The sequence below is a fragment of the Lipotes vexillifer genome, unplaced genomic scaffold (assembly GCF_000442215.2).
Source record: "Lipotes vexillifer unplaced genomic scaffold, Lipotes_vexillifer_v1.1 scaffold1649, whole genome shotgun sequence".
NCBI classification, from domain to species: domain Eukaryota; kingdom Metazoa; phylum Chordata; class Mammalia; order Artiodactyla; family Lipotidae; genus Lipotes; species Lipotes vexillifer.
The window spans coordinates 94,637-121,192 of NW_006771891.1; the positions used below are offsets into that span (position 1 = coordinate 94,637).

The following is a 26,556-nucleotide window of genomic DNA, read 5'->3' on the forward strand; positions in this document are numbered from 1 at the left end:
AAAAAAAAAAAAAAAAAAAAAAAAGTTAACTGTGAATTATACTTCAATGAAGCTATTTTTAAAATAAAATTGAAAACTGCTCCTAAAATGACTTTGAATATTACAGCATTTATTCTGAAAGGTTTTAAAAACTTACCTTTTTATTGCATTCACATACAACATTATCCAATTCCTCCTGCATAACATGGAGTTTGGCCTTCAGAAATCTGATCTGTGCTTCTGTGTCAATTTAATAATAATATTTATTGTCTTTCACTGAATCTAAGATGCCATCAACTGTAAAACAGACTATTATTTTATGAGGGAAAAAAAGGCTCAAGATGGGGAGTCTAATAAGAGATTCCTGTTTGGGAACACTCAAGACACTACATACCCCTAATGTAGAGGTAAATGAAAAATCCATCCAACAGAAAGGAACTGTTACACTGGAACCAAGTAAAGAAAAAGGAAAAAAAACAAAAACTTTTCCTGAGAATCAGAACCACAAGCCAAGTACTCACATAAGTTTGCAGACTGAATTCATACTTACCCAGGTGGTTCGAAACACCTCAAACAGAACTTAAAGTGGTCTCAGATCGGTAATGCCCCCAGGTGTTTGGCAGAAGCAAACACAAATCCTCTCTAGCAAAACTCAACTTCAATCCCAGCCATTGTAATTATAAAATGCCACTGACTGTAATACACATCCCAATTTCATAGATGTTAAAATGTAGTGACGTGTCTGAGAAGCAAAGAAACTCACTAATACCTTACTGCCGAAGCTTTCTCCCACAAACCCCTCACAAAGATCTACCTTTGGTATTGCTATCAAAAGCTCTTTATTCAATAATATCAGTAAATCTCTGAGGGTTTTAGGCCTATAAAAGTAAATAAAGTAAAAACTGAACTTAGAACTCACTCATAATTCATTCAATCATTCATTAAAAAGATATACATCAGGAATTCCCTGGTGGCACAGTGTTAAGAATCCACCTGCCAATGCAGGGGACACAGGTTCAAGCCCTGGTCCGGGAAGATCCCACATGCCGCAGAGCAACTAAGCCCGTGCGCCACAACTACTGAGCCTGTGCTCTAGAGCCTGCGAACCACAACTACTGAGCCCACGTGCCACAACTACTGAAGGCCACGTGCCTAGAGTCCGTGCTCCACGAGAGAAGCCACTGCAGTAAGAAGCCCACGCACCGCAATGAAGAGTAGCCCCCACTCGCCATAACCAGAGAAAGCCTGTGCCCAGAGGCAAAGACTGAACGCAGCCAAAAATTAATAAATTAAAAAAAAGAGATATACATCAAGTCTCTACTATGTTCCAGGCATAATATGGATATTATAAGACAAGGTTTGCCCTCATGGGACTTATCTTGAGTAAACACTCTGAATAGCCTCTGAAAGTTATTAGGAGAAATTCTGCAGAGCACAATAAATCTCCACACATACTTCCTGTTTCAAAGCTCTTCTTATGAAGTGTCCCATGTGTTACATGGAGCCAATGAACAATGGTTGGCTCTAACCCCACATAGCTTTTTCCAGCCTCAACTCTCCTTCTAGCTTCTCACGTAACTCCAGGTTAGCAGGGGACAGAAGGGAAATGATAAACTTAAAAGTGTGAAGTTTGCAGTAGTTGGTCTCTAGGGGGAAAGAAGGAAGAAGCAAAGGGAGAGCATGACTTTTCGCATCTCTTTTTCTCCCCAACTCTAACCTCGGTAGTATCATCAGGGATTTGAGTGCTCTGTCTCTGTTGGTCCACAGCATTAACCTACCCAACCATCCCACTCCAACTTTAGTCTTATAAAGCAGTCTGTGCTGCTAAACTACTTTTTTATTGTTTCCTCCCACACATAACTCAGCCATTTTAAGCAATCATGTGGAATAAGTGAAAACTCCCCTAAAAGGGGAGACACCTTGGCCAAAGATTCTGAAAAGGGAAGACAGGGATGCAAAGTGGCAGAGAGGTCATTCAGCAATAAGAAAAACAGCAGTAATTTAAGGTAGTCTGTGCTGGTTCCCATACTGGGAGGAGGACCTTTGCTAACAAAGCTATGGGTGACTGTAAACTGAGGAACAGCCAACATCTGACCATTGCATCCCTGAAGGTATCTTAACAGAGGCATGAAGGTTAACTCTTTGCTTCACTTACCTTCGTTCCTAACAGCCCCAGAAAGCTTGGATTGGTCAGTAAATGTAATAAATGCATAAATGAATTAATCTACGTTTATGACTAACTAGCATGTAGCACAATAATCATTATACATGTAAATCGTTGTGATTTTCACAGAATCAGAGAATTTTATGATGATCATTTAATACAAACTGCTACATTTTCAAGTGAAGAAATTGCTATTACAGAGAGGCTAAAGCAGTTTGCCTGAACCTACAATTAATTATAGTTCAGCATTAACTGTTCATATACGCTCGACTGCCTTTTTTTAAATTTATAATAGCATAGGTGGCTACTCATAAATTCAACAATTTTAGAGGCACTACTGGTAACTAACATGTTTTTGATGATCTAGACTAAGTATTATTTTTCTAGTGGTATGCAGAGAATGAATTTATAAGAAAGAAAATAATATTCATTAGAAAATTCATTATTTTACCTGATGCTACATCAATAATTCATTTATCCTTTAACATGTGTTGATTTAACACACAATAAAGAGAATTCAGTAACATTAAATGGAAGGAATTCAAAGAAATATGGTTTTAAAAAATTTATTTCAATGTTTTAATGCTAAGCTATGGGGCATTTAACTTATTTGAAAAGTGGTCAATGAAACCCATACCAGATAGTTCTTCTTTTTTTTTTCTTTTCTCTCTCTCTCTCTCTTTTTTTTTTTTAGCCACACCACATGGCTTTTGGGATCTTAGTTCCCCGACCTAGGATTGAACCCAAGGCCACATCAGTAAAAGCACCAAGTCCTAACCACTGGACCACAAGGGAACTCCCCAGATAGTTCTTTTTAATTTTACTTTTTATAATGGAAAACATCAAACATATACAACAGTAGTGAGATGAGTTCAAAGAAACCCTAGTCACCCATCATCCATTTTCAACAATTATTGACTCAAAACCAATTTTATTTCATTAAACAAATGCAAGACTTCACTACATTTTCTAAATAATTGTGATATAAGGATAAAAATAAACAAAAAACAACCTACCTGTTCCAATGTCTTCACTAACACCACAAAAAATACCATTATCTATATAATCAGGTAAGCCTTCTTCCAGTTGCCCTTCAATTTTGCTAATTGTTTTTGCAAGAGAAAAGTCTGAGAAATCCTCTGGAACGGCAACATCACTGGCAGTTTGTACATCAGAGTATTTTAATTTTACTCTTAAAAAAACACATATAGGCACATTATATATTATATACATATAATAAAAAAGGAGATATGACTCCCAGATATGACTTTTATCCAAATAAAAAAGCAGATCAAAATTATTATAAATTTTAAATTTATGATGAAATCTACAACTGATACTTTCAAGGACTATATTACAAGAGACTTAGTAGACTTTCAATCTTTATGAATCACACAACCACTGAGCTAGAGGAGGCTTTATGAGGCCACTTAGACATGGCCAGTGTAAAATATTAATAAACAGAAGCCTCAATTAAACAGCAGACCAGAAGGGGGAGCTCTCACACCCTGAGACAACAGCAGAGCCCTGCAGTGTGAAGGAAGGCTCCTCTTCACTCCTGGCAACAAGTCAGGTAATGAAAAGCCTTTGTTTACTCTAGCCCTCCCAACTTCCTTTTTCCCTCTATAAAAGAGTTCTCCTTGCCTTGCTGTGTGCAGACTTGCAGGTGGCTCGCCATCGTTGCAGACCCTGAAGTGCAATATTCTGCTGATCCTGAATAACCCCATTTTTTTGCTGGAGAATTGTGTTCTAGGTCAACACTCCCAAACAAGTGAACATCAAAACTAAGAGTACTGAACTTGGCCTCCTAGGTGAAATCCAGCCTGTGGCTTTCAATTTTACATGCTGCTGGAGTAGAACTGTACAATTTGATATCACTCTAGCCATAATTCGGCAAACACTGAAGAACAATACCTCTCTTAAGAAAGAATTACAGAGTGAACAGTTCTTAGCTCAAACTCATTTTTCCACCTAAAAAAACATATTTTAAGCAGGATCAAAGTTTACCAAAAGTTGATTTTTTTTTCTTTAATGAAGAGAGAAATATGAAATGAAAGTCACTTCTAAAGGTGTTGAGGAATGGGCCAGGCCTAATCCATCAAGTTTGCTTCCGAAAGTCTTACTTTTAACCTTTTACTAACTTTAAAGCCCAACTTACTTTTAACACATAAGCAAATGCTTTAGAATTCTTTTGGAAAAAGAACCTTTTATTTGAAAAGCAAACATGAAGTCTGAAAACAAGATAACACTTTCCAGTTGTGTATGTATGTATAGTACTTATGTATGTACAGTACTTATGTATGTAACATATGTTCTCTTCTATCAATTTTAGTTTTTTTCTTCCTTATCCTTTCACCCTATTTTTTTGTCTCTTTTGTTCAAAAAACAAAAATTTTACTTAGCCAATTAAAAGACACAAGGATTAACAAAGATTCTTCTAGAATTATAATGCAATTATCAGTTTGGGTAAGCAATAGACATAAATTTAACAATTTACTGTGAATTAGAAGCTGGTTGGTACCATCCACTGCAGGTGTCACCCTCCTTTTCTAGAAGGTCTACTATCCTAAAGAACCTCTTGGGTCCCCTTTTTATGCTTAAAGTACTAAAAACAGTCTTGAATTCTTTCTCACCAAAAACAACAGAATGTAAATTATAACTATACTATAGTTTTATTGAGAGCATGCCAAAATCATTCTGTATCTCAATATATATAATAATGCATGGTGTTCAAAAAGTATAAGTCTATTTGAGAGAACTAGGCAGAGAAAGACATCTAGGTTCTAGTTTCTGATCTAAGAAAATATCTACCTAAAAATAACATTTAAAAAATTTGAAATGTGGCAATTTTGCTTAAGAGAGCAATACAAAATGTTCATTAACTGTTGCAAGACATTTCTGATTAGAAGATGTTTTAAATTATTAAATGTGGAGAAGAAATACAGAGTACAATTTTGTATATTTTGGGTATAAAAAGATCTACAGAAACAGATCTAACTAAGAACAATGATAGTATAAATTATAAAATTTTTTAAAAAGTAATACTTTAAAAACTGTACTGTACCTTGAATTTGATTTCCTTCCTTTACTTGCAGAGTGTAATTTGTTTTGAACTTTGTTTATTGGATCAATGTTTTTGGTCTTTGGCTACATGAAGAGAATTTAAACGATTAATTAGACTCTAATCACTTGCCAAGGAAGGCAACTGTGTAATACACAGAATTGCTAGATTGCTACACAGAAGAATTCCTATTTTCAGAGAATTAATCAAATTATATTTTAAGGAATCCAAAATTGTATACCTGGAAAAGACCTAGTTATTACTAGGACCAAGAGATTTAAAGACAAGAAAATGAGTCCCAAAGATTCAAGGATGTTCAACTAGTTAGTGGAATGTTAAACTGGATGTTCTGATTCACAGAATTTAATTCTCCTCAACGATTATTCTTCAGATAGGCCTCCACGTATACTATTCCTTAGGTCTAGATTCCCATGGGTAGGGAATTTGTACATCCCAGTGTGCCCAGCACCTGGAATAATGATCTCTACACACTGTAAATATTTAAATGAATGAATAAACCTTCCCAATCACCTTCTTTGTATATGAATACTTTTCTTTTTCAGATCTTCTATCTAGTAAATTTGGGCTTCGGAGAGAAAACTTAATTTCACTTAGAATTTTCCCAATGTATCTCCAAATTGTTCAATGAATTTTTGAGACAAAAAAGGACTCAATTCATTTTACGAGCAACATTTCATAAAGACATCCCTTCTGAATATCAAGGCTAATATTCTATTTCTAGCTGTTACTGGAAGGCATGCTGCGGGCCCTAGGACCTGCTCCCTTCTAGCTAGTGGGAGGCTGCTGGGACTGGTTGCCTCTACCCTATAGGCCAGTGCACTGTCAGAGGGTAGAGGCGGCCAGGGGTGGGGGAAGGGTGCCCAGCCAGAATCAGCTGGAGTGCACCGGGTGAGCATCCTGGGTCTTGTAGACAACAGGCAAGCCTGGCAAATACGAAAGCATCTTCCAGGGCAGTGCGGGAAGCAGGCAGGATGGGGCTGAAGTGCCCACAAGGGGAGCACGGAGAGCCCAAGGAAAGGGGGTAGGAAGGAGGGAGAGGAAGCCACTTGTGGGGTAGCAGGGATGCACACCCAGCTTCGTGAGCCCAAGGGGTGGGGTGCTTCTGGGGATTGGGTTTCTTTTTCAGAGGGGCCGAGGCCGGCAGAGCTGGCCTGGGGAGCTCTTTGGGGGAAGGCCTGCCTGCCCACCTCATCCTTCTTTCCAGAAATGTTGCAGGAGTGACATGTGCCAGCTGCCCACTCACAGGCAGGAGCCCTGGAGTTCTTGTGACTCAGGAAAAGCATTTTAAATAAAACACCCCCTACCCTACCTGCAATAAACACAATAAAAGTGAGAATAATAAATACAAAAAAAAGAGAGAAAAATCTAAAAAACGACCTAAATTCTACAGAATATAATCACATTCACAAAAAGTTTGATTTCATACCTTAGTTTCTGAATGTAAATGAACTGTCCCTTCAGACAATAATGGACGTCTACAGATAAAAAGTAAACACCATATATTAATAATAAATGATACTGAACTGAGACATATTAAAACTAATTGTTAATTAATTAATTGCAGTTTGGATCTCAGTGAAATTACATACCATCTGTAAGTCCTTAGGCAATCTACTGAACTTCTCTAAGCTTCAGTTTCCTCATTTTTTAAAATGAGGACAGTAATATTTATTTCAAAATAATACTTTGAGAATTAAATGAGATAAAATAGGTAAAAGGTTTACATTGTGTCTGACTGGTATAAGCCCTCAATTATTAGTATTTTATAACTTATTCTTCAAATTATAGATTTCTAATACTTACACTTAAAAAGATATTATATAATAACAGATCCACATACACTCTCCAAGAAAAATGGCATTCTCCCAATTTCAAGCTATTATACAAAGTTATAGTAATCAAAACGGTATGGTATTGGCATGAAAACAGACACATAGATCAATGGAGCAGAATACAGAGCCCAGAAATAAACTCACTCATATAAGCTCAATTAATTTATGACAAAGGAGCCAAGAATATACAAAGGGGAAAGGATAGTTTCTTCAGTAAATGGTGCTGGGAAAAATGGACAGCCACATGTAAAAAAAAGAAAACGGACTGCTATCTTACATCATACACAAAAGTAAACTCAAATGGATTAAACATTTGAATGTAAAACCTGAAACCATAAAGCTCCTAAAAGAAAAATATAGGTGGCTAGCTCCTCAACATCAGTCTTAGCGATTATTTTTTTGGATTTGACACCAAAACCAAAGGCAACAAAAGCAAAAATAAACACATGGGACTACATCAAACTAAAAAGCTTCTGCACAGCAAAGGAAAGCATCAACAAGACTAAAGGTAATTTACTGAATGGGACAAAATATTTGCAAATCATATATCTGATAAAGGGTTACTATCAAAAATATATTTTAAAAGTCTCATAAAACTCAATTAAAAAAAACCAACAAACAATTGGATTTAAAAATGTGCAGAAGTGGAACAGACATTTCCCCAAGAGGACAAATAGATTGCCAACAGATGCATGAGAAGAAGTTCAACATCACTAATCATCAGGGAAATATAAATCAAAACCACAATGAGCTATCACTTTACCCCTGTAAGAATGGCTATTAACAAAAGATAAGAGATAACAAAAGCTGGCAAGGCTGTGGAGAAAAGGTAATCCTTACACACTGTTGGTGGGAACATAATTTGGTACACCCTCTATGGAAAACAGTATGGAGGTTCCTCAAAAATTAAAAAGAGGGGGGAGGAGTCAAGATGGTGGTGTGGAAAGACGCAGAGTTAGCGCTTCCCCACAACTAGGGCACCTGCCGGCTGCTGATGTAGGACTCTGACCCCCGAGGAGATAGGAGGAACCCCACAGTGAACTGGTAGGATGTAGGGGGACAGAGGTGGGAGGAGAAGTGGAGGCCAGACAAGATCGGTGCCCCTGAGGGCAGGGAGATCACAAGAGGCAGCTGGGAGGGACTCACCAGGAAGAGGAAGAGTGGGAGAGGAGTGGAGGGCGATCACCTGGCCCACTCAGGCCAGGGAGCCTGCTGAGCTTCCAGGCCGATCCCCTGCCCTCCAAGCCCCCTCCAGGCTGCGTGGGTCCTTGTGGGCACAGGAGGAAGGCCAGGGAGATCAGGAGAGGCAGGTGGGAGGGGCCCTGCAGGAGGCACCCTGCAGGAGGAGCAGGAGAGGAGCTGATGGCATTTGCCCCACCCACTTGTGCCCAGGATGCCTGCTGAGCTCCCAGGCCAATCCTCTGCCCTCCAAAATCCCCCTCCAGGTCACGTGGGTCCTTAGGGGCATAGGAAGGAGGCCAAGGGGAGTACAGGAGAGGCAGGTGGGAGGGTCCCTCCAGGAGGAGCAGAGGGCGACTGCCCTACCCACTTGGGCATGGGAAGCCTGCTGAGATCCCAGGCTGGTCCCCTGCCCTCCAAGGCTCCCCCTTCCCCGCCTGGCCGCATTGGTCCTGGGGGCATAGGATGGGGGCCGGGGAGATCCAGAGAGGCAGGCAGGAGGGGCCCTCCCAGAACCCAGACTGGAGGAGCAGGAGAGGAGAGGAGAGGAGGGTGTTTGGGCTGCTCAATCGAGCCCAGGAAGCCTGCTGGGCTCCCAGATGAGGTCCCCTGCCTGTCACACCTGGGCCCCTTCTGTTCCTTGAACCTAAGCCCCCCCTGCCCAGCCCCCAGGGCCTTTTCCAGCCCTGTGGGTCCTGAGCACTGGCCCTGCCCACTGCCCAAACCTCACCCTTGCTTAGGCCCTGCTTTCCACAGCCAAGGCCTTCCCCCCAACCTTTTTTTTTTTTCTTTTCCCTCCTCCTCTTTTTACTATTATGGTATTGATGTACCTTCTGGTTGTTGATTCATCTATATATATATTTTTATATTTTTCCTAACATATCTGTTAGTTTTCTAGTCTGACTTTATTTTTTACTTCGTTATTGTTCTTTTTTTCTTTTCTGCCCCAGGTGGCTTGCGGGATCTCGGTTCATGAACCTGGGGTCAGGCCAAAGCTCCTGTGGTGGGAGCTCTGAGTCCAAACCACTGCACACTAACAGAGAACCTCAGACCCCAGGGAACACTGATCCGAGTGAGGTCTCTTGGAGTTCATCATCTCAGCATCAAGACCCAGCTCTACCCAATAGCCTACAAACTCCAGTGCTGAAAGCCTCAGGCCAAACAACCAGTAAGACAGGAACACAATCCCACTCATAAAAAATAAAACAAATAAAAAAAAAGGGACAGCAAAAAATATAACACAGATGAAGAAACAAGGTAAAAACCTACAAGACCAAATAAATGAAGAGGAAATAGGCAATCTACATGAAAAAGAATTCAGAGTAATGACAGTAAAGATGATCCAGAATCTCGGAAATAGAATGGAGGCACAGCCTGAGAAAATACAGGAAATGTTTAACAAAGATCCAGAAGAACTAAAGAACAAACAGAGATGAACAACACGATAACTGAAATGAAAAATACACTAGAAGGAATCAAAAACAGAATAACTGAGGCAGAAGAATGAATAAGTGAGCTGGAAGACAAAATGGTGGAAATAACTGCCAAGGAGCAGAATAAAGAAATAAGGGGCTTCCCTGGTGGCGCAGTGGTTGAGAGTCCGCCTGCCGATGCAGGGGACACGGGTTCGTGCCCCGGTCCGGGCAGATCCCGCATGCCGCGGAGCAGCTGGGCCCGTGAGCCATGGCCGCTGAGCCTGCGCGTCCGGAGGCTGTGCTCCGCAACGGGAGAGGCCACAACAGTGAAAAAAAAAAAAAAAAAAAAAAATGCCTATAAAGAAATAAGAATGAAGATAATGGAAGACAATCTCAGAGACCTCTGGGATAACACTAAACACACCAACATTAGAATTACAGTGGTCCCAGAAAAAGAAGAGAAAAAGAAAGGGTCTCAGAAAATATTTGAAGAGATTATAGCTGAAAAATTCCCAAACATGGGAAAGGAAATAGTCACCCAAATCTGGGAAGCTCAGAGAGCGCCATATAGGATAAACCCTAGGAAAAACACATCAAGACACATGTTAATCAAACTAACTAATATTAAATTCAACAAAAAATATTAAAAGCAACAAAGGAAAAACAAAAAATAACATACAAAGGAATCCCCATAAGGTTATCAGCTGATTTTTCAGCGGAAACTCTGCAGGCCAGAAGGGAGTGGCAGGATATACTTAAAGTGATGAAAGAGAAAAACCTACAACCAAGATTACTCTATCCAGCAAGGATCTCATTCAGATTCAATGGAAAAGTCAAAAGCTTTTAAGACAAGCAAAAGCTAAGAGAATTCAGCACCACCAAACCAGCTTTACAACAAACACTAAAGAAACTTCTCTAAGCGTGAACACAAGAGAAGAAAAAGACCCACAAAAACAAGTCCAAAACAATTAAGAAAACGGTAACAGTAACATACATATTGATAATAACCTTCAATATAAATGGATTAAATGCCCCAACCAAAAGACACAGACTGGCTGAATGGATGCAAAAACAAGACCCATATATATGCAGTCTACAAGAGACCTACTTCAGACCTAGGGACACATACAGACTGAAAGTGAGGGGGTGGAAAAAGATATTCCATGCAAATGGAAATCAAAAGAAAGTTGGAGTAGCAATTCTCATATCAGACAAAAAGGACTTTAAAATAAAGATTATTACAAGAGACAAAGAAGGACACTACATAATGATCAAGGGATCATTCCAAGAAGAAGATACAATAATTGTAAATGTTTATGCACCCAACTTAGGAGCACCTCAATACATAAGGCAAATGCTAACAACCATGAAAGGAGAAATCGACAGTAACATAATAACAGTAGGGGATTTTACACCCACTTATACCAATGGACAGATCATCCAAACAGAAAATAAATAAGGAAACACAAGCTTTAAATGACACAATACATCAGATAGATCTAACTGATATTTACAGAACATTCCACCCAAAAGTGGCAGAATACACTTTCTTCTCAAGTGCACATGGAACATTCTCCAGGATATATCACATCTTGGGTCACAAATCAAGCCTTGGAAAATTTAAGAAAACTGAAATTGTATCAAGCATCTTTTCTGACCACAATGCTATGAGATTAGAAATCAGTTACAGGAAAAAAACTGTAAAAACCACAAATACATGGAGGCTAAACAGTGCACTACTAAATAACCAAGAGATTACTGAAGAAATCAAAGAAGAAATAAAAAATACATAGAAACAAATGACAACTAAAACATGACAACCCAAAACCTATGGGACGCAGCAAAAGCAGTTCTAAGAAGGATGTTCAGAGCAATTCAATCTCACCTCAAGAAACAAGAAAAATCTCAAATAAACAATCTAGCCTACACTTAAAACAACTAGAGAAAGAGGAACAAAGAAAACCTAAAGTTAGTAGAAAGAAAGAAATAATAAAGATCAGAGTAGAAATAAATGAAAGGGAAATAAAACAATAGCAAAGATCAATAAAACTAAAAGCTGGTTCTTTGAGAAGGTAAACAAAATTGAGAAAACCTTAGCCAGACTCATCAAGAAAAAAAGGGAGAGGATGCAAATCAATAAAATTAGAAATGAAAAAGGAGAAATCACAACTGACACTGCAGAAATACAAAGGATTATAAAAGACTACTACAAACAACTATATGCCAATAAAATGGACAACCACAAAGAAATGGACAAAATCTTAGAATGGAACAATTTCACAAGACTGAACCAGGAAGAATTAAACAGACCTATCACAAGTAATGAAATTGAAACTGTAATTAAAAATCTTCCAACAAACAAAAGTCCAGGACCAGATGGCTTCACAAGTGAATTCTATCAAACATTTAGAGAAGGGCTAACACCCATCCTTCTCAAACTCTTCCAAAAAATTGCAGAGGAAGGAACACTCCCAAACTCATTCCACAAGGCCACCATCACTGTGATACCAAAACCAGAAAAAGATGTTACAAAAAAAGAAAATTACAGACCAATATCACTGATGAATATAGATGCAAAAATCCTCAACAAAATACTAGCAAACAGAATCCAACAACACATTAAAAGGATCTACACCATGATCACGTGGGGTTTATTCCAGGAATGCAAGGATTCTTCAATATACGCAAATCAATCAATGTGATACACTATATTAACAAATTAAAGAAAAAAAACCATATGATCATCTCAATAGATGCAGAAAAAGCTTTCGACAAAATTCAACACCCATTTATGATAAAAACTCTCCAGAAAGTGGGCACAGAGGGAAGCTACCTCAACAAAATAAAGACCATATATGACAAACCCATAGCAAACATCATTCTCAATGGTGAAAAACTGAAAGCATTTCCTCTAAGATCAGGAACAAGACCAGGATGCCCACTCTCACCACTATTATTCAACATAGTTTTGGAAGTCCTAGCCATGGCAATCAGAGAAGAAAAAGAAATAAAAGGAATACAAATTGGAAAAGAAGAAGTAAAACTGTCACTATTTTTTGATGACATGATACTATACATAGAAAATCTTAAAGATGTCACCAGAAAACTACTAGAACTAATCAATGAATTTGGTAAGGTTACAGGATACAAAATTAATATATAGAAATCTCTGGCATTCCTACAACAACAAAAAAATCAGAAAGAGAAATTAAGGAAACACTCCCATTTACCACTGCAACAAAAAGAATAAAATACCTAGGAATAAGCCTGCCTAAAGAGGTGAAAGACTTGTACTCAGAAAAGTATAAAACACTGATGAAAGAAATCAAAGATGACATAAACAGATGGAGAAAAATACCATGTTCTTGGATTGGAAGAATCAATATTGTGAAAATGACTATACTACCCAAGCAACCTACAAATTCAGTGCAATCCCTATCAAACTACCAATGGCATTCTTCACAGAATTAGAACAAAAAATCTTACGATTCGTATGGAAACACAAAAGACCCTGAATAGCCAAAGCAATCTTGAGAAAGAAAAACGGAGATGGAGGAATCAGGCTCCCCAACTTCAAACTATACCACAAAGCTACAGTAATCAAGACAGTATGCTACTGGCAGAGAAACAGAAATACAGATCAATGGTACAGGATAGAATGCCCAGAGATAAACCCACACACATACGGGCACCTAATTTATGACAAAGGAGGCACGAACATACAATGGGGAAAAGACAGCCTCTTCGATAAGTGGTGCTGGGAAAACTGGACAGCTACATGTAAAAGAATGAAATTACAACACTACCTAACACCATACATAAAAATAAACTCCAAACTGATTAAAGACTTAAATATAAGACCAGACACTATAAAACTTTTAGAGCAAAACATAGGAAAAACACTCTTTGACATAAACCACAGCAAGATCTCTTTTGACCCACCTCCTAGAGTAACAGAAAAATCAACAAATGGGACTTAATTGAACTTAAAAGCTTTTGCACAGCAAAGGAAAGCATAAACAAAAAGTCAACCCTCAAAATGGGAGAAAATATTTGCAAATGAAACAACAGACAAAGGATTAATCTCCAAAATATACAAACAGCTCATGGAGCTCAATATCAAAAAAACAATCTAGTTAAAAAGTGGGCAGAAGACCTAAATAGACATTTCATCAAGGAAGATATACAGATGGCCAAGAGGCACATGAAAGATGCTCAACATCACTAATTATTAGAAAAATGCAAATGAAAACTACAATGAGGTATCGCCCCATGCTGGTCAGAATAGCCATTATCAAACAAGCTAGAAACAATAAATGCTGGCAAGGGTGTGGTGAAAATGGAACTCTCCTACAGTGTTGGTGGGAATGTAAATTGATACAACCACTATGGAAAACAGTATGGAGGTTCCCTAAAAAACTAAAAATGGAACTACCGTATGATCCAGCAATCCCACTGCTGGGTATATACCCTGAGAAAACCATAATTCAAAAAGAGACATGCACCACAATATTCACTGCAGCACTATTTACAATAGCCAGGACATGGAAACAACCTAAGTGTCCATCGACAGAGGGATGGATAAAGAAGATGTGGCACATATATAAAATGGAATATTACTCAGCCATAAAAAGAAATGAAATTGAGTTATTTGTAGTGAGGTGTATGGACCTAGAGTCTGTCATACAGAGTGAAGTAAGTCAGAAAGAGAAAAACAAATACTGTATGCTAACGCATGTATATGGATTCTAAAAAAATGGTACTGATGAACCTAGTTGCAGGGCAGAAATAAAGAGGCAGACATAGAGAATTGACTTGATGACATGAGGTAGGAGGGTGAAGCTGGGGTGAAGTGAGAGTAGCATCGACATATATACACTACCGAATGTAAAACAGTTGGCTGGTGGGAAGCAGCAGCATAGCACAGGGAGATGGGCTTGGTGCTATGTGATGACCTAGAGGGGTGCGATAGGGAGGATGGGAGGGAGGCTCAAGAGGGAGGGGATATGGAGACATGTATATGCATATGGCTGATTCACTTTGTTGTGCAACAGAAACTAACATGGTATTGTGAAGCAATTATATGCCAATAAAGAAAGAAAAAAGAAAAAATATATTAAAAACAGAACTGTCATATTATCCAGCAACCCCACTTCCGGGTATTTATCTGAAGAAAATGAAACCACTTATTTTTTTATACATATGCACCTCCATGTTCACTGCAACATTATTTACAATAGGCCAGATATGGAAACAACCTAAATGTTCATCAATGGATGAATGAGAAAAGAACATGTGCTTTTACATATATATACATATATATATATATATATGTATATATATATGTTAAAGTATTATATAAAATGATATTTTTATATATATAACTATTACTGAGCCATAAAAAAAGAATGAAATCTTGCCATTTTGACAACATGGATGGACCTCGAGGGCATTATGCTAAGTGAAATAAGTCAGAGAAAGACAAAGACAAATAAGTGATCTCACTTGTACGTGGAATCTAGAAACAGACAAATAAAAACAAGCCTATAGATACAGAGAACAGATTGATGGTTGCCAGAGGCTGGTTGGTTGGGAGCAGGTGAAATAGGTGAAAGGAGTCAAAGGGTACAAATTTCCAATTATAAAATAAGTCATGGGGATGTAATGTACAGCATGGGGACTATACTTAATAATACTAATGGCATATTTGAAAGCTGCTAAAAAAGTAGATCTTAAAAGTTTTCATCACAGGGAAAAAAGATTCTGTAACTATGTATGGTAATGGATAGTAACTATACTTACTGTGGTGACCATTTCACAATATATACAAATACTGAATCATTGTGTTGCACACTGAAAACCAATATAATGTTGTATGTCAAATATAGCTTAATTAAAAAAAAACAACAGAAAACAATCTTAAAGCATTTACCCAGTAAAAAGAAAAATTTTTTAAGGTGTTTGGGAATTTAAGTCTTACCTTAAACTGTAATCATCTTCCTCTTCATATGATTTAATTTGTGTTGAAATAGACTGAGATCGTACTTCTTGCTGATCTCTCTAGTTAAATAAAACAAAGTCATATAGGAAAATAATGCACAAAACTGATCATTATTTCAGAGTTGTTCACAATTTCTATAAAATCAAAGCACAGAATTCTAAAAGCTATGATATCAAAATAAGATCTGTAACAATGTAGTTTCACCCTTTCATTCATTCTTGGTTAAAAGAGTCAGTTCTAAGGCAAAACTGTAAGAATGCCAATGCCTTTATATGATCTTAGCTGACTCCTGCTTCGCAACTACATTAGAGCTTCCATCTTCTGTAACATGCAAAGGAAATAAAGTTCACAAGAAGTGGAAACATAAATCCATTTAATGGATAGAAAAACTTGTCTCAAATCATAAAAACTTCAATGTTAAGATGACCACATAGAAATGAAAGTGCTAAAAGTGAAGCACTAAGAGTGAAAGCTTTTGGAGAAGATGTATTAATATGAAAGTGAAAAAACAAAAATTCAGTGTGGCAAAAGTTATATCCATTAGAGGACTCTGATCAGAATACATAATGAATGACTCGCTCTACTATAATGTTGAGTTTCTGAACATTATTTTCAGAAAAATTATTTCCCTGCTCTTCAGACGCTGACAAAAACTAAAAGATGTAATAAAATGTTTATTTTTTAGTAAAACATTTAATTACAAATGCAACTAGTAAATCTGTAACCATTATCTAAATATTCTCATTCCTAAACTAACAAATAATGATGGATCTGTCTAGGACATTAAAATATTGCCTATTCTTCCCTGCCTCCATCAACTCCAAAGTGGGGTGGGGGTGGGATTTAAATGAAAGAGAATTATAAATGAATTAGAATAAAAAATTTAACAAGTTTGAAAGCAGGTACTTTATTCCTCTAAGGAATATTACTATATCCTATCAATTAATACTGGGAATGGGAGGGATGCTTAAAGTAGGAATAACCAATTTGGTAGCCAGAATGAGCCAAATATGCTTACATTGTCTAGTGATATAACCTCACTACATTTTTCCTGACTATAAATCTGATTATGGTCTAGCCCTAAGAATGTGAGTTACATCAAACTGCAGAGTTTAAGAAACAGATTACCATCTGAGCATTAATGGTAGTTGTTAACCTTTATTCAGCTTCTGTCCAGAGACCATTTTATTTCTATCCTTACTGAATTACAAGTACTAATTCTATATAGCTACTTGCAACCATTAATCTTAAAATAGTGGGAAATACTACTCAATATTAATGTTCCTATTAATTAGATGATTGGAATATCTAAATGGAAAACACTTTTTCAGTGGCTTTTAGAAAACATGAGCTGGGCTTCCCTGGTGGCGCAGTGGTTAAGAATCGCCTGCCAATGCAGGGGACACAGGTTCGAGCCCTGGTCCAGGAAGATCGCACATGCCGTGAAACAACTAAGCCCGTGTGCCACAACTACTGAGCCTATGCTCCACAGCATGTGCTCCGCGACAAGAGAAGCCACTGCAATGAGAAGCCCGCGCACCGCAACAAAGACCCAATGCAGCCAAAAATACATAAATTTTTAAAAAGTGTGCTTATCAAAAACATATATATGCGTGTATACACATACTTATGCATATATTGATGTTCAATTTATGATAATTCATTGAGCTGAAAATTTATGTTTTGGGCACTTTTTTGTATGTATGTTACACATCAAATTAAAAAGTTAAAAAACTAGCACTTACATGGAATTACTATTAATTGTATATTCACTTACTATTACTTCCTCAGCTTGTCGAACCAGATCAGCCGTTTTTGCCTCTAATTCTGCATTTAAACGCCTAAAAGCAGAAAATAATAATTGTGATAGACTGAAGATTGTAACACAAAAATAAAAGTAATTGAATTTCAATAACTACAATTTAGCTAATCAATAAATGCCAAAACATACACATGACAGTTTTATTTGAAAATTAACACAACTATTACAAAGCTTATCTCCAAATACCCATGATCCTTCTTCTTTCTGGTGGAAGTTCAAACCATGTAACTCCTAGCCTCTCCCTGGCCATTACTTCAGGTGGAATGATTTATTTGGGAAGAATAAACTGGGTGGGTTCAACTCAGTTCCACTCTCCATGTTCTTGGGATCAACTCCAATTGGGAACAGGAGTGGGGTGGGGTGTGGAGGGTGCTGATTTCATTAGGGGTGTTCAGGTGACTGGGGAGTTATATCTGGGGTTTAGTGAGCAGACCTGAGGTGGCTCATACCTCAGCTACATACTTCAATATCAGCTTCATCAGGAATACAGGTGATTACTTTGACCTACACCTGCCACTCCTTTTTTTTTTCAATCTATTTGGAATCTAGCAAATAACAGGAATACTATTTAGTCCCATTAAGACTGTAAGAATAGCAATGCCATTTAAGGAAACCGTTTTTAAAGAAAAAATTGCTCATCATCCTACCACCATTATCCAATCATTTTAAAAATTCCTTTCTAATTTTCATCTGTAAGCACACACACAATTTTGTACTGTTCTGCCATAACAATACAGATGGAATATATTTATCTCTATAATTTTTATAATTAGTGCCTTAAATGGCTATGAAATATACTAGAGTTGAAGTTAACATAATGTACTAAACTGTTCCCCCTGTTAGTTGAAGTCCCCTTCTCAGTTTTAAAGGTTAACATTATAATAAACATCTTCAAAAGCATGTAACTTTTAAATTCTATTCGTAGATCACATTTCTAGACTATCTAGGCTCCTCTGAAGTTTTATGAAGAAAATTTGCAGAGAAATTTTTTAAATGAGATACCTTGTTTTTTTAGATATGTGATTCAGAAGTACCACAAACCAGTGATGACTCCCACCCCCAGGAAGAAAAAAAGCAGTATCATATCCCTTCTTAAAAAAGTCTGATGTTTTAAGAAATATTTTTATATCTTAGGATAAGTTAATCAAAATAAAAATATCTAATAAAGACTTAAAGTTGTATCCAAGATGCCTTTACCTGATTTTTCACATTTCCTTAACAAGAACCATTAGAGGTTTCTGGTCAATATAGCAGGCTGAGATAAATCAAAAGGCTATTCTTCTGCTCCAAAACCCATAGAAATCCTGGATAAAATATAATGAACGAAATATTGCTAAACTTAAACTCAGGCAAGGAAAATACCCTGGCACTAAAAATAAAGCAGCAACTCAAAATGAGAGCAGTAAACAGGAACAGAAGCCAAAACACCTTAACAGCTAGAAATTGATGCACATGAGAGAGTCACGAAGGGCTACACCTGTGAACCACAGACCACAAAAACACTACCCATAACCTTAGGTGAATGAAAATGAACCTAGAGCCATGTGTGGAAAAGATTCTCTTGTGAGTAATCAGAGCACATAGGAGTATAGTCCAAGTTCATCTTACCCAGATGGTACAGGGACACTATGCCAAAACTTTAATACAGTAAGTTGGATTAGGACCAGTGAAAATTCTGATAAGCTAATAAAGTTAAATGCAAAACCACACTTACGGATTTACTCATCTAGAACACATGCAACTGTCTCAGAAAGCAAACCCTACTAAAGATATCTTCACAAAAGTAACAAATTGCATTAAGAAACAAGTGCCTGGACCGGGGAAAAGATGGCGGAAGAGTAAAACGCGGAGATCACCTTCCTCCCCACAGATACACCAGAAATACATCTACACGTGGAACAACTCCTACAGAACTCCTACTGAACGCTGGCAGAAGACCTCAGACCTCTCAAAAGGCAAGAAACTCTCCCACGTACCTGGGGCAGAAGAAAAAAGAATAAACAGAGACAAAAGAATAGGGAGGGGACCTGCACCACTGAGAGGGAGCTGCGCAGGAGGAAAGGTTTCCACACACCAGGAAGCCCCTTCGTGGGCGGAGACTGCGGGAGGCGGAGGGGGGAGCTTCAGGGCCATGGAGAGTGCAGCAACAGGGGTGCAGAGGGCAAAGTGGAGAGATTCCCACACAGAAGATCGGTGCTGACCAGCACTCACCAGCCCGAGAGGCTTGTCTGTTCACCTGCCAGGGCGGGCGGGGCTGGGAGCCGAGGCCCGGGCTTCGGTCGGAGTGCAGGGAGAGCACTGGGGTTGGCGGCGAGAACATAGCATGCAGGGGGTTAGCGCACCACAGCTAGCCAGGAGGGAGTCCAGGGAAAAGTCTGGACCTGCCAAAGAGGCAAGAGACTTTTTCTTCCCTCTTTGTTTCCTGGTGCGCGAGGAGAGGGGATTAAGAGCACTGCTTAAAGGAACTCCAGAGATGGGCGCTAGCCGCGGCTAAAAGCACAGACCCCAGAGACGGGCATGAGACGCTAAGGCTGCTGCTGCTGCCGCCACCAAGAAGCCTGTGTGCGAGCACAGGTCACTATCCACACCTCCCTTCCAGGGAGCCTGAGCAGCCTGCCACTGCCAGGGTCCCGGGATCCAGGGACAACTTCCCTGGGAGAACGCACGGCACGCCTCAGGCTGGTGCAACGTCCCGCCGGCCTCTGCCGCCGCAGGCTCGGCCAGCATCCGCACCCCTCCCACCCCCCGGCCTGACTGAGCCAGAGCTCCCGAAGCAGCTGCTCCTTTAACCCCGTCCTGTCTGAGCAAAGAACAGACGCCCTCTGGCGACCTACAGGCAGAGGCGAGGCCCAATCCAAAGCTGAGCCCCGAGAGCTGTGAGAACAAAGAGGAGAAAGGGAAATCTCTCCCAGTAGTCTCAGAAGCAGCGGATTAAAGCTCCACAGTCAACTTGATGTACCCTGCATCTGTGGAATATATGAATAGACAACAAATCATCCCAAATTGAGGGGGTGTACTTTGAGAACAAGATTTATTATTTTTCCCCTTTTCCTCTTTTTGTGAGCGTGTATGTGTATGCTTCTGTGTGAGATTTTGTCTGTATAGCTTTGCTTTCACCATTTGTCCGAGGCTTCTATCCGTCCATTTTGTTTTTTTCTTTAAAACAATTTTTTTTCGTAATAGTTATTTTTTTAATTATTTTATTTTATCCCCTTCCTCCCTTTCTCCCTTTCTCTTTTTCTCTATTTCTTTCTCTCTTTCTCTGTTTCTTTCTTTGTTTCTTTCTTTCTTTCTACTTTTTCTCCTTTTTATTCTGAGCCATGTGGATGAAAGGCTCTTGGTTCTGTAGCCAGGAGTCAGTGCTGTGCTTCTGAGGTGGGACAGCCAACTTCAGGACACTGGCCCACAAGAGACCTCCCAGCTCCACATAATATCAAACAGTGAAAATCTCCCAGAGATCTCCACCTCAACACCAGCACCCAGCTTCACTCAACGACCAGCAAGCTACAGTGCTGGACACCCTATGCCAAACAACTAGCAAGACAGAAAAACAACCCCACCCATTAGCAGAGACGCTGCCTAAAATCATAATAAGGCCACAGACACCCCAGAACACATGACCAGACTTGGACCTGCCCAGCAGAAAGACAAGATCCAGCCTCATCCACCAGAACACAGGCACTAGTCCCCTCCACCAGGAAGCCTACACAACCCACTGAACCAACTTTAGCCACTGGGGACAGACACCAAAAACAACGGGAACTACAATCCTGCAGCCTGCAAAAAGGAGACACGAAACACAGTAAGATGAGCAAAATGAGAAGACAGAAAAGCACACAGCAGATGAAGAAGCAAGCACCAGACCTAACAAATGAAGAGGAAGTAGGCAGTCTACCTGAAAAAGAATTCAGAATAATGCTAGTAAAGATGATCCAAAATCTTGGAAATAGAACAGAGAAAATGCAAGAAACATTTAACAAGGATGTAGAAGAACTAAAGATGAAATAAGCAACGATAAACCACACAATAAATGAAATGAAAAATACTCTAGATGGGATCAATAGCAGAATAACTGAGGCAGAAGAACGGATAAGTGACCTGGAAGATAAAATAGGGGAAATAACTCCTGCAGAGCAGAATAAAGAAAAAAGCATGAAAAGAACTGACAACAGTCTCAGAGACCTCTGGGACAACATTAAACACACCAACATTCGAATTATAGGGGTTCCAGAAGAAGAAGACAAAAAGAAAGGGACTGAGAAAATATTCGAAGAGATTATAGTTGAAAACTTCCCTAATATGGTAAAGGAAATAGTTAAGTCCAGGAAGCACAGAGTCCCATACAGGATAAATCCAAGGAGAAACACGCCAAGACACATATTAATCAAACTGTCAAAACTTAAATACAAAGAAAACATATTAAAAGCAGCAAGGGAAAAACAACAAATAACACACAAGGGAATCTCCATAAGGTTAACAGCAGATCCTTCAGCAGAAACTCTGCAAGCCGGACAGGACTAGCAAGGCATATTGAAAGTGATGAAGGAGAAAAACCTACAACCAAGATTACTCTACCCAGCAAGGATCTCATTCAGATTTGATGGAGAAATTACAACCTTTCTAGACAAGCAAAAGCTGAGAGAGTTCAGCACCACCAAACCAGCTTTACAACAAAAGCTAAAGGAACTTCTCCAGGCAAGAAACAAAAGAGAAGGAAAAGACCTACAATAACGAACCCAAAACAATTAAGAAAATGGGAATAGGAACATACATATTGATAATTACCTTAAATGTAAATGGATTAAATGCTCCCACCAAGAGACACAGACTGGCTGAATGGATACAAAAACAAGACCCATATATATGCTGTCTACAAGAGACCGACTTCAGACCTAGAGCCACATACAGATCGAAAGTGAGGGGATGGAAAAAGATATTCCATGCAAATGGAAATCAAAAGAAAGCTGAAGTAGCAATTCTCATAACAAAGCATACTTTAAAATAAAGACTATTACAAGACACAAAGAAGGACACTACATAATGATCAAGGGATCGATCCAAGAAGAAGATATAACAATTGTAAATATTTATGGACCCAACACAGGAGCACCTCAGTACATAAGGCAAATACTAACAGCCATAAAAGGGGAAATTGACAGTAACACAATCATAGTAGGGGACTTTAACACCCCACTTGCTCCAATGGATAGATCATCCAAAATGAAAATAAATAAGGAAACACAAGCTTTACATGATACATTAAACAAGAAGGACTTAATTGATATCTATAGGACATTTCATCCAAAAACAACAGAATACCATTTCTCTCAAGTGTTCAAGGAACATTCTCCATGACAGAGCATACCTTGGGTCACAAATTAACCCTTGGTAAATTTAAGAAAATTGAAATTGTATCAAGTATCTTTTCTGACTACAATGCTATGAGACTAGATATCAATTACAGGAAAAGATCTGCAAAAAATACAAACACATGGAGGCTAAACAATACACTACTTAATAACGAAGTGATCACTAAAGATATCAAAGAGGAAATCAAAAAATACCTAGAACAAATGACAATGGAGACACGACAACCCAAAACCTATGGGATGCAGCAAAAGCAGTTCTAAGAGGGAAATTTATAGCGATGCAATCCTACCTTAAGAAACAGGAAACATCTCAAATAAACAACCTAACCTTGATCCTAAAGCAATTAGAGAAAGAAGAACAAAAAAACCCCAAAGTTAGCAGAAGGAAAGAAATCATAAAGATCAGATCAGAAATAAATGAAAAAGAAATGAAGGAAATGATAGCAAAGATCAATAAAACTAAAAGCTGGTTCTTTGAGAAGATACACAAAACTGATAAACCATTAGCCAGACTCATCAAGAAAAAAAGGGAGAACACTCAAATCAATAGAATTAGAAATGGAAAACGAGAAGGAACAACTGACACTGCAGAAATACAAAAGATCATGAGAGCTTACTCCAAGCAACTCTATGCCAATAAAATGGACAACCTGGAAGAAATGGACAAACTGTTAGAAAAGAACAAACTGCCAAGACTGAATCAGGAAGAAATAGAAAATAAGAACAGACCAATCACAAGCACTGAAATTGAAACTGTGATCAAAAATCTTCCAACAAACAAAAGCCCAGGACCAGATGGCTTCACAGGCAAATTCTATCAAACATTTAGAGAAGAGCTAACACCTATCCTTCTCAAACTCTTCCAAAATATAGCAGAGGGAGGAACACAACCAATCACATTCTTCGAGGCCACCATCACCTTGATACCAAAACCAGACAAGGATGTCACAAAGAAAGAAAACTACAGGCCAATATCACTGATGAACATAGATGCAAAAATCCTCAACAAAATACTAGCAAACAGAATCCAACAACACATTAAAAGGATCATACACCATGGTCAAGTGGGGTTCATTCCAGGAATGCAAGGATTCTTCAATATACGCAAATCAATCAACGTGATACACCATATTGACAAATTTAAGGAGAAAAACCATATGATCATCTCAATAGATGCAAAGAAAGCTTTCGACAAAATTCAACACCCATTTATGATAAAAACACTGCAGAAAGTAGGCATAGAGGGAACTTACCTCCACATAATAAAGGCCATATATGATAAACCCACAGCCAACATTGTCCTCAATGGTGAAAAACTGAAAGCATTTCCACTAAGATCAGGAACAAGACAAGGCTGCCCACTCTCACCACTCTATTCAACATAGTTTTGGAAGTTTGAGCCCACAGCAATCAGAGAAGAAAAGGAAATAAAAGGAATCCAAATCGGAAAAGAAGAAGTAAAGCTGTCACTGTTTGCAGATGACATGATACTATACATAGAGAATCCTAAAGATGCTACCAGAAAACTACTAGAGCTAATCAATGAATTTGGTAAAGTAGCAGGATACAAAATTAATGCACAGAAATCTCTGGCATTCCTATATACTAACGATGAAAAATCTGAAAGTGAAATCAAGAAAACACTCCCATTTACCATTGCAACAAAAAGAATAAAATATCTAGGAATAAACCTACCTAAGGAGACAAAAGACCTGTATGCAGAAAATTATAAGACACTGATGAAAGAAATTAAAGATGATACAAACAGATGGAGAGATATACCATGTTCTTGGATTGGAAGAATCAACATTGTGAAAATGACTCTACTTCCCAAAGCAATCTATAGATTCAATGCAATCCCTATCAAACTACCACTGGCATTTTTCACAGAACTAGAACAAAAAATTTCACAATTTGTATGGAAACACAAAAGACCCCGAATAGCCAAAGCAATCTTGCGAACAAGAAACAGAGCTGGAGGAATCAGGCTCCCTGACTTCAGATTATACTACAAAGCTATAGTAATCAAGACAGTATAGTATTGGCATAAAAACAGAAAGATAGATCAATGGAACAGGATAGAAAGCCCAGAGATTAACCCATGACATATGGTCACCTTATATTTGATAAAGGAGGCAGGAATGTACAGTGGAGAACAGACAGCCTCTTCAATAATTGGTGCTGGGAAAACTGGACAGCTACAATTAAAAGTATGAGATTACATCACTCCCTAATACCATACAAAAAATAAGCTCAAAATGGATTAAATACCTAAATGTAAGGCTAGAAACTATCAAACTCTTAGAGGAAAACATAGGCAGAACACTCTATGACATAAATCACAGCAAGATCCTATTTGACCCACATCCTAGAGAAATGGAAATAAAAACAAAAATAAACAAATGGGACCTAATGAAACTTAAAAGCTTTTGCACAGCAAAGGAAACCATAAACAAGACCAAAAGACAACCCTCAGAGTGGGAGAAAATATTTGCAAATGAAGAAACTGACAAAGGATTAACCTCCAAAATATAAGCAGCTCATGCAGCTCAATAACAAAATAACAAACAACCCAATCCAAAAATGGGCAGAAGACCTATATAGACATTTCTCCAAAGAAGATATACAGGTTGCCAAGAAACACATGAACAAATGCTCAACTTTATTAATCATTATAGAAATGCAAATCAAAACTACAATGAGATATCATCTCACACCGGTCAGAATGGCCATCATCAAAAAATCTAGAAACGATAAATGCTGGAGAGGGTGTGGAGAAAAGGGAACACTCTTGCACTGCTGGTGGGAATGTGAATTGGTACAGCCACTATGGAGAACAGTATGGAGGTTCCTTAAAAAACTAAAAATAGAACTACCATACGACCCAGCAATCCCACTACTGGCATATACCCTGAGAAAACCATAATTCAAAAAGAGTTATGTACCAAAATGTTCACTGCAGCTCTATTTACAATAGCCAGGAGATGGAAACAACCTAAGCATCCATCATCGGATGAATGGATAAAGAAGATGTGGCACATATATACAATGGAATATTACTCAGCCATACAAAGAAATGAAATTGAGTTATTTGTAGTGAGGTGGATGGACCTAGAGTCTGTCATACAGAGTGAAGTAAGTCAGAAAGAGAAAGACAAATACCGTCTGCTAACACATATATATGGAATCTAAGAAAAAAAAATGTCATAAACAACCTTGGGGTAAGATGGGAATAAAGACACAGACCTACTAGAGAATGGACTTGAGGATATGGGGAGGGGGAAGGGTAAGCTGTGACAAAGTGAGAGAGTGGTATGGACATATATGCACTACCAAACATAAAATAGATAGCTAGTGGGAAGCAGCCACATAGCACAGGGAGATCAGCTCGGTGCTTTGTGACCACCTGTTTGGGGGGGGACAGGGAGGGTGGGAGGGAGGGAGACGCAAAAGGGAGGAGATATGGGAACATATGTATATGTATAACTGATTTACTTTGTTATAAAGCAGAAACTAACACACCATTGTAAAGCAATTATACTCCAATAAAGATGTAAAAAAAAAAAAAAAAAAAAAAAGAAACAAGTGCCCCGGAGGGACAATGAACAGATTGTTATTTTTCCTTCTACTAACTTTGAGTTTTGTTTGTTCTTCTATTTCTAATTGCTTTAGGTGTAAGGTTAGGTTGTTTATTTGAGGTTTTTTTTTGTTTC

General features: G+C 38.4%; 1 protein-coding gene across 1 annotated transcript in view; it reads right to left on the reverse strand.

Moving 5' to 3' along the window:
* The window catches only part of TEX9 (testis expressed 9), an 85,543-nt gene that overhangs the window by 49,708 nt on the left and 9,279 nt on the right, over positions 1–26,556 (reverse strand). The window contains exons 3-8 of the mRNA XM_007447234.1: positions 17,430–17,493; positions 15,632–15,711; positions 6,652–6,700; positions 5,208–5,290; positions 3,160–3,335; positions 137–219 (exon numbers count right to left, since the gene is read on the reverse strand). Coding sequence (XP_007447296.1) covers positions 137–219; positions 3,160–3,335; positions 5,208–5,290; positions 6,652–6,700; positions 15,632–15,711; positions 17,430–17,493 — 535 coding nt within the window. The remainder of the gene's footprint in view (positions 1–136; positions 220–3,159; positions 3,336–5,207; positions 5,291–6,651; positions 6,701–15,631; positions 15,712–17,429; positions 17,494–26,556) is intronic.